Genomic DNA, 9500 nt, shown 5'->3' with positions numbered 1-9500 from the left:
TAAAATTAAGCACTGAAACCAACTATTAGTCACAGGGATTAACCCAAGTCACTGGCATTTAAATCCATGTCAAGTCCCAAGTCTGACTTAATTTGATCAAATCAGGTCTCAAGTCTGACTCGACCTGCCACTTCACACCACTGTAATGTAGTCCAGACTCTAGCACTTTTTTTTCTTTTCTGTATCACACATGTGGCAGCTGAACCTCATCAATACAACAGCGGCTTAGACTTCAGAACATGCAGCCATGGAAAGTGCTTCAAGAAGATCCACAGCTGCTGTCCACATGAGGCTCAGGGCCAGAGATGAAGAAACTGTCAGGAAGAAAGGCACACACAATGTATAAAGTTACTTTCGTTTAAAACCATTTGAGGTGTAACTGTGGTTGAAACAGGGACTTCCAGTAGAGGGCACTCTAATCACAAAGCTGTTTAAAGACCTATTTTTGAGGATTAATAATTTATAGTCGCAATCAGTGGTTGCCACAAACTTTTCTGCTCCACACTCCTCTGTGGCAAGTTATTTTGAATATGAGTCATTTAAGATTAGTATTTTTAGGAGTCACTACAGAAAAGCTGTTATAGGATGAGTAGGGATGGTCCAAAAAAGATCTTTGAGACAATTTATATCTGATATTTGTCTAGCTTCTATGGCCGATAACTGATAGGGGTAGTATAGTGGAACTGAAGTGCCACAAAGTTATGTGAAGTCACAATAAAATTCACAATTTTTTCACTTATGTAAAAATAATAACAAACAAAATCAGTGTATATAGGATATTAAATAATTTGTTCTTATAAAATATGCATCATTTTCCCTGTTACCTATACTGATTCTGGAACATATCACCAATATAATCATAAGCAGCACTCACAGAAAGCTATTTCTAAATGTGTCCATCTTAATTCCAAGACAGACCACAGCTAAACATCTATAAGACCTGTTTGCAGTTTATGTCTGCAAACATTTAATGAAATGTCAAAAAGAGAGGGTGTGTTGTTGAACCAGAGGGACTGTCACAGAATACAGATGCAGAACATGTGGAGTGAATAAGGCTTCATAGAGTGGAGTGACACACAGAGTGATCAGTGCGAGTCCGTGTGGAGGTGCTGAGGATCTCTGAAGACTTCTCTGTGAGTCTGACACATGTGGCACACTTTATATGAGCCGCTGCATTCTTGACCTTCACAAACGCATGGCCACACAGCTGACAGCAAGATGCTCTGTTCTGTGGGCTTTTGGACATTAAGGAAAATTACCATGGCGATTAACAATTTAAAACAAATATGATATAATTTGAATGGGAAAAGTCCACAAAATGTTGAATATAACTGGAAGATGAAAACCATGAATTGAAAATTAAACAGCTCAAAGGTTTTCTTTGACAAAACAAATCAGATTATTTCTCTGAAAAACGTTGTGTACAGAATAAATAACAAAGTAGTAAGGCAGAGTGGCCGTGCCAGTCTGCATTATTATTAAGTCTTTTGTAGGTTTGGTAGCCAGTTTTGGTACTTGGTGCATTTAAAAAATGTAAAAAATGTGATTTTAATTTTTGATAAGTACCATGAAAGAGCTATGCTTAGCTTGTTAGGCCTGTTTTCTTTAACACTGTCATAAAGATCAAAGACTAGAAGAATTGAGATGCTTCACTCAAATGTAGGCCATTAAAATCACCCAACTGACATGTCACATATTTCAGATGGTTGGGTTTAACACATTTACAGAGGATCTGTCCTGCCGAAATGGAAAAAAAAAAATTATCACTCACAGTTTTCAGCTGGATAGAATTCAGTAATTCTCCATTATGTACAACTGTTATTACCACTTTGTTCCTGCAAAATTAGCTGTTGATGAGTGAGAATATTTACAGAAACCTAAAAATTATTAGGCCATATGGGAATGTGCCTCACCACCTGTTGAGCATGTTTTGCAGTCATTGTAAACAACTGTAATAATACAGTAATAGACTTCTTGGTATCAAGAAATAAATAATGATCACAGATGGTCTAGCTCATTTCTCAAAGTAGTTGTTCAGGGAATCCAAATTAAATAAACGTGATACTTTACAAGTATGTCCAACAACAGCCTATGGTGCAATGTGGATTGAAAACAAATGAAAGAATACTTAAATTAACGTGCATAAATGCCCATCTTATGGGCTTTAGGTTAAACAGTGGAGTGTCCTGAAGAGGGTAGTGTTTGTTTTAAGGTGGTATTGCAGCTACATACAGGTAGAAGCGAGGGAAGCGCCTTTCAAGTATCATGTGACTACTGCGGTTGATCATCAACTTCACAAATGTGAACAAACTTCAGTCTTTGTGTTTTTCCCACCAATAAATCTATTCGTGGCTGCGCGGTGTTGTGCGCGGTGCCTCCTTAACTGAGTGCTGGTACTTCAGAGAGGGGAGTGCAAAGGAGAGGGTCAGAAAGATTGGTGGGTGGGGATAGAACCCTTTTGGGAGAGGGAGAGAAAAAAAAACTTTAAAAAATCACGTGTTTGCAGATCAAAGGAGATCCGCTTTGTAGAGACAGGGGAGGGGGGTGAGAAAGAACGAGGGAACGAGGGAGGGAGGAAGAGCGAGCGAGAGAGGCAGCGTTTGCGAGCAAAGTAATTGACAAGGCTCGCAGTGGTGAAATAAACACGCTTTAGACCGGGCTGTGCGCTTACTGCACAGATATTACGCTTCGGACTCACAGACGCGAATTCAATTACCGTCAACCCGCTTCATTAATCCGTGTGAAATTATGTCCCGTTCGGCGCAGATCCAGCCGGCAAGATGATGACTCTACCGCGGAGAGGCTTGGATCGTGTAGCCGACTCGCTGCTACTGGTGTCCCTGGTGCTCGCCTCCGCTCTCGGTAGCGCTCTCTCCAAGGATACCGCCTTTGTGGAAGTGGTTCTGTTCGAGTCCAGTCCCAATGGAGACTATACAACCTACACGACGGGCTTGCAAGGGCGCTTCTCCCGAGCCGGAGCCACTATCAGCGCGGAGGGGGAGATCGTTCAAGTACGTGAAACTACCTTTTCTTCTCACCGCGGAATAATACGCGCTCGTTGGAAGCGGCGTTTCGTTTTCCATTTCCACAGATTACCCTGGCTAAGCTTTGTAAAACTTTTCTCCTGTCTGTTTGGGGGGCTGACAGGAGTTGTGTAGCCTACGTGGTGGTGTATACGCATGAGGATGGTCTCCGTTCGAGCATATGCGGTCACAAGATGGCTCCTATCTTGTGGAATTCATTCACAGGAGAAACATGGTCCTGCAGGTTGCTTAGTTGAAGCATGTACCAAACTTTTGCAACAGTTTAACACCTATTTGTAACACGCGCATGCATTTATCTGTCTATTCTTTGGAAAACTCAACCTCTTCCCATGCAAAAAGTTTGTAAACTTTAACGTAGCGCGTTGCTGGGGTTATATCACTGGCGGTAATGCTACGTGATACAGTGCGCTCTGGAGTATTTCACAGGTTGTTTGTTGGTGCCAGTGAGACCTGGACCTATCACAAGTCCTTTTGATATTAGAAGCGCAAATGTTGGCTTTTATTGAACGGAGCAGCGTGTGAACTAACCACAGGTCCCGCCGCCTGCTGTCCCGTGTGCTGCTATACGGTCCCGTGTGTGCGTGCTTGGACAACCTGTGTGCTTAAAGAACAGATATCCACGTTTTCTTTATATGCAGGGAGACTTTTGCTTTGTGTTTATCCAACTATAAAGTAGTATTGCACATGGCTACTCAACCACTTAATATTTGAGGTTTGTGGTGTGTGACTGTAGTGGCCAGATTTCATGCATGAGTTAGGCCTAGTCTATCTATTTATTACAATGCGCTTTAGTCTGTTTATAACATTTGTTGTAGCTTATTACTGACCTCACATGCCATATACTGTTTTTACGTGCATTATGGTAATTTACGCACCATAATTCAAAAGTTTCCTCCTGGTAGTCCAATATATAACTAACATGCAAGTGAGTTTGAGATGTGGTGTGTTTTTTGTTGAGATGTCACATGAGCAGATAGCAATTACTGTCAATAAAAGCCAGAGAAGTCTTTGAAGATATTGGATTTTATTTGAAAGGACAGTTAGATATACAGAGGAAATGGAGGGCACAGTGTGTAGGCTTGTTGGATGTTTGAGGAACTGTTACACTGGGCTGCAACTCACCATGCAAAGATAATCTGCATATGCACCGCAGCTCTACCAACTGAGCCACAGAATGACTATTAGTAGACTATACTGTTCAAGTAGGGATGTTTTTACATTTACACCTTTGCATTTTTTGACCTATCCATCAACTACAGCCTCTGGGCAACTCATCAGGAGTAGAGGGGACCCCTCTCTAGAATCTACAGCCAGGATCTTGGTCAGGATTACCTAGATGGAAGATTAGTCCATTGTGCATGTTTTGGGGTAAATGGGGGAAATCAGAGCACCTGAAGAAAACCCATTCACACTGAGAGAACATGCAAACTCTGCACTGAAACGCACAGGGCCTTCTTGTTTTGAGGTAACAGTGCTGAACTCTCAACCACCTAGCTAGCATTTAAGAGACATTACAATAGAACAACCATTTCTTGTAAAGTTCACTGAATACTTTGTGGATTCTTGGAACTTCTTTCCATTCCATGTTGGCACTTTTTTCACTCAGAAAATTGTGGTGCTCTTAGAACAAAAAGGGGCATCACAGAAGGGATACTCAGCTACTATGTTAGTGCCATTTGGCGCCACACACAAACCACAGAGAAATGTCGGACCTCAGCTTTACGTCGCAGACCACATCTATTTCAGTTTGCTTTCTCTGCTATCATTGCCAGCTTATTCCAGCATGGCACACTGCATCCTGTTTTTACAAAGTTATGAAATCTGAAACTGACTATGCGTGACAACTATACACCGATCACCGTGTAATTTTAAGCCGCTATCAAGTTCCCCACTTGCTTATTCTATACTTGTGAAATAACATTGCAATAATGTGTTGGGAAATGGTTGTGGTGTTGTAATGAGGGTAGTATTACTCTGGAAGTAGGTTCAACACAAATATTGAGGTTCTTGTGAAGTCGGTTGTCCGTGGTGACCTTTGCAGATTTTTTGGTACGTTTTCGGAGTTTCCACGTGTGCAGTCAGTGAGAAGGCGACTAGATTTGATTTGCCCAAAGTTTATGGGGCTCGGTGGCCTCTATTCGACTAGCGGAAGAGGGCCTCTCGGGGTTTGCATTACCGCATGTGTACAGTAGTGGTCAGACCTCAGCAGGTATGGGTTCAAATACAGGGGAAAGGGGGGCTTGACAGCATTCCTCTGCAAAAACCCGAACATGATCACCACGGCTTGACTCCCAACTCTCCTTTGCTAATTCCCCAAAGCTAACAACTGCTACTTTTTGCCAGAAGAGTGTGAAAAGTGGCATACGCTACCAAGCCAAAAATAATAAATTAACTTAATTTGCCTCGCACTCTGCTCTAAGGGGGCAATATGTAGACTGATAGATTACCAAGGCAAAACCTCAGGCTTCCCAAGTTGGTCCCTCCTTTTGACAACTCAATTACAGGGCCTTTCAAAGTTACCATACATACCTTGCCAGAAATATGGAGGCACATTTGATTATTTTTAGGATATTTACCTTGGTGGTCCTGTTTTTATATTGTGTATCTGGCGCAGCAATTCACCTGCTGACTTTTTTGTATATTTCCTGAAGTTATAAAGTTTTCTGTTTATTTTCATTGCAGAATAATGATCATATTTATTGGTTTAATAATGTATCCCTCAATGCATTTGTTGAATGTTATTCTGTTCTAACCATGGATGCTAACTGATCTTTCACAAGGCCAGGGCAGAAAAACAAACACATCTGCAGCGCAGGCCACAGACACAATGGAAAGCAGACTTTTTAATACAGCTCACATTGTTTCTGAGCACACAGTAGACAATCACGGACAAATATTTGACAATAATATGTTTTTGTGATTAGATCTTCACCAAGACAGTGGGTATGTTTTCCAGTGGTAAAGCTAGAACGATAATGATTTATTATTGTAGAAGGTTCGACTATATTTACTGTATTTAACACTGGAAAGGGGTTAGGTTAAGTTAAAGCTGAACTATGCAACATTTTTGGTGGAAGATCCTTCTTGTCTGTATAACCTTTACCTGGAATGTTCCACAGTATGGCACTAAAGTGTATATTTAGTTAATTCAATTTCAGGCCATTGTATTGCTCAAAAATACATTGAAAGACATACAGGGTTGCCTCTCCACAGATCTGACCAGTATCATGGTCACAGTTATAGTGCTTGTCTCCATGAAGTTGACTATTATTATGCTGTACAGACATCTCCATGGAGACAAGCAGGTGGCAGACCTTCATCCAGGAATTTGCATGAGTGATTTTTAAATAAGACTACTATTACTAAAGTTTTCAGACGCTATACTTAGTGTGATAGTGCCCGTATTATAAAAGTTTTGGTTTTGAACTCCACTTAACCCCTTGTATTGGCTCGTTAATCATTTCTACTCCTTTTTTACTGTTCCAACACTTCAGACGATTACAACATCAGATCTCAAAGAAACATTATCTATCCCACTACTATGATTCATACAACTGGACTTAGATTCCTCTGCCAAGTAAGGTCACTCCTCCACAACAGAAGCTTAGAGCAAGTTAAGCTGCTCGGCCATGGGCACAGCAGGTGCAGTAGTCATCTTGGCATGGATCTAAAAAGCATTTCACTGGTTGTCCATTTGAGTGGCCATTTTTCACAGCTCTCTTGTTGTTGTTGATAATGTCTGACTCACAGCTTTCATGATCAGAATGCAATCGATTTGAAGGGAACCGCCATCTGCTGCTCATCATGCTGCATTGTCTCTACGATGCTAAATTGTTCTTCCTGTTGAGAGATAGGCATTTAGTGTTGAATGAACCATGCACATCTGCCTCTGATTTCAGCCAGGCCTTGTGTTGTAAGCGTGCAAGCCAGTGGACGTGGCAGGGGCATGGAGACACAGGACCAGATGGAGGTGTTACTGTGCAGAAATCAAAGGCGTGAACTAAGTAGGGCTGCAGTCAATGTAAGAAATTCTTAGTCGACTTAAGATGTATCCTCCTTATCGATTAGTTGACTGAAATGGAGGATTATTAAGTACCTGTGTGCATCTGACCTCAACTGTACTCTTAAGACTGCACGCAAAACAACTATTTATGCAGAAGTACTAGGAAATGATGGATTTAAAAAAGACAGATTCATTTTGTGAATCATTTTGTGAGTGTAATCTGTCTTTTACCATATAAATACCAAAAAATACACACTCATTAACCTCTCCTCTGATGTTGCCCCATATTAATATCCTTAAAATCGAAATAAAATAATTAGCCGACTAATTTTGGTTGAATAAGACTCCATTGACCGATTAATTGACTAAGCGTTTAAAGGCGTACATGCAGTCCTAGAACTACTCAGAATCACTTTTTCGATGTGGGATATAGCAACACGCAGATATTGCATTGTCGGGAATGTTTCACAGTATGGCATTACATTTTTCTATCTCCATGAACACAAGCATAAGAAGCCACAAAGTCAAGTTACAAGTTAGGTCTGTGGAGAAGCCACACTGCTTGCACTTAGCATTTTTTTATAAAAACACCTACAATTAAATGTATATGTTTAATGCCATAGCGTGAAACATTCAATTCTAAATATGTCATATGTGAAAGAAAATGTACTGGTACCCCAGTAGTTTTGACTTCATTGAAAATCATGTGAGTCAAGATTATTTTCAAAATCATGCAACCCAGCTCCACCGCTAACTTTGACATTTTAGTTTACAGACAACGTGCCACCCACCTGTAAACTTTGACCAACTTTATTTTATTTCTCCCATTCAACTGCCATGCAAATAAGCCCTACTTTCTCAGAATTACCATGTGCAGTTAGCCCAGTTTAGCCCTAACAGTTGTAGAGATTCTGAGAAAGCTTTTTCAATGCTTAGGGACAAAGTGGTGGTTTTGAGCCAAGACAACGATGAGCCGGAGTAGAGTGGAGCGCCTACCTTTGGCTCTGGCAGGAGTTGTGTCGCGCTGCATTTAGACTATAATGAAAGCGTTAGTGGTTTCAAACATCCAGCTTGCTTTCTCACCACAGCCTGAAAACCCCAAGAGGCCATAATGGGCTGGTCCCAGACGGGAGGTGCCAGGGCCTGGGCCACTCCCAGCTCCGAAGCAACAGTAGCAGTACACAAGCATGGTTTAAAATGCTTCTAAGTGCTTCACCCTACTCTTTCCCATTTACTGGCTTGGCGGTTGCAGCTGTATTTTAAGTGCTATCGTCTCTAAACCGCCACCCTGGTTGGCTTTCATGTACCAGCCAAAGTAATTTGAGGCTGCGATTCTCCCCTTTTCAGAATAGAACAGACTAAACTGTTTTTCTCTTTTCCTGTCTTGACACCCCCCACAGAAACACACACTAGATCCCATTACAAAGCACTTTTTATGCATGTTATTATAAGGGATAAAAGTCAGGCTTGGAAGGCAAAAGTCATTCTAATTTGCTCATATCCTCAATCTTAGTCTTTGGAATGTTCCACAGTGTGGCATTAAACTTATCTATATTGCTTTGTTGAATTACACAGGTTTACATTGCTCAAAAATGTGTTGAAAAACATGCATTCTTACTGCAAGCTGAATCGCCTCTCCGCAGATCTGACTTGTAACATGGCCTGGTACTTTCACCTGCATAGAGTTCAAGTTTAATGTCATAATGTGGAATATTTTAGATAAAACAATACCTTCAAACAGTTATAGCTCTCCCAACTTTAGTTTATTGTAAGCTAAATTTGAATATTACATATTATTCGAAATTGTTATGATATATTAATCTAAAAAGTTATCATAGCTACTTTTCCCTATTTCATTTCAGTTTTTGTTTTTTGATCTGTAGCCCCTCCAGTGATCACTCTATTTGATTCAAACATCTCCCGAGGGAACATTATTCTCTCATGTCCCTTTTCTTTTGATATTCCATTGATTTTTTTTTTCTCTGGTTTAAAAGCCTTGTGTCTGTGACCATCTGTCTGTCTCTCCAGCAGAGCACAACAGTTTACCACAGACTTAGTTTCAGTGACAAGCTTTAACATTACCGCAACTGAACCTCAAAATCATTATTGGGTAATAGAGATGCTATTTCTTGTTTTTATACTACTTTTGATAGTATGCTGTTCAAAATTGCTGTGCAAAACACAATGAACATCTGTTTTCTGTTTTGTTAGATCTTTCTGATACTGTCCTCTTTCCATGAGGCGTGACTGTTACGGTGACACTTGTGATTTTACACTGGAAGCCCTACCTATTAATAGTGCATTGTATGTCTTTATTGTTATACGTGAGTGGGATCATCTCCATAGATCTGACCAGTATATTTACTTGGTAGCATCTCAATGGCAATGCATAAGTTTAATGCCATATTTCAGGACATTTATAAACATACATATAGTTACTAGGGATGTAACAA

At 40.6% G+C, this 9500-nt stretch overlaps 1 protein-coding gene across 2 annotated transcripts in view; it reads left to right on the top strand.

The window, feature by feature from the left end:
* The first annotated feature begins 2558 nt into the window (after positions 1–2558).
* Positions 2559–9500, top strand: part of znrf3 (zinc and ring finger 3) — a 92220-nt gene continuing 85278 nt past the window's right edge. For both annotated transcript variants that reach the window (XM_055161890.1, XM_055161889.1), the window contains exon 1: positions 2559–3011. In XM_055161890.1, the coding sequence (XP_055017865.1) occupies positions 2781–3011 (231 nt within the window). In that variant the 5' untranslated portion in view covers positions 2559–2780. The remainder of the gene's footprint in view (positions 3012–9500) is intronic.

Source organism: Boleophthalmus pectinirostris, unplaced genomic scaffold (genome assembly GCF_026225935.1).
Source record: "Boleophthalmus pectinirostris isolate CB_2022bp ecotype Guang Dong unplaced genomic scaffold, ASM2622593v1 HiC_scaffold_4, whole genome shotgun sequence".
Lineage (NCBI taxonomy): Eukaryota > Metazoa > Chordata > Actinopteri > Gobiiformes > Gobiidae > Boleophthalmus > Boleophthalmus pectinirostris.
This window is presented reverse-complemented; position numbering and strand designations above follow the sequence as displayed.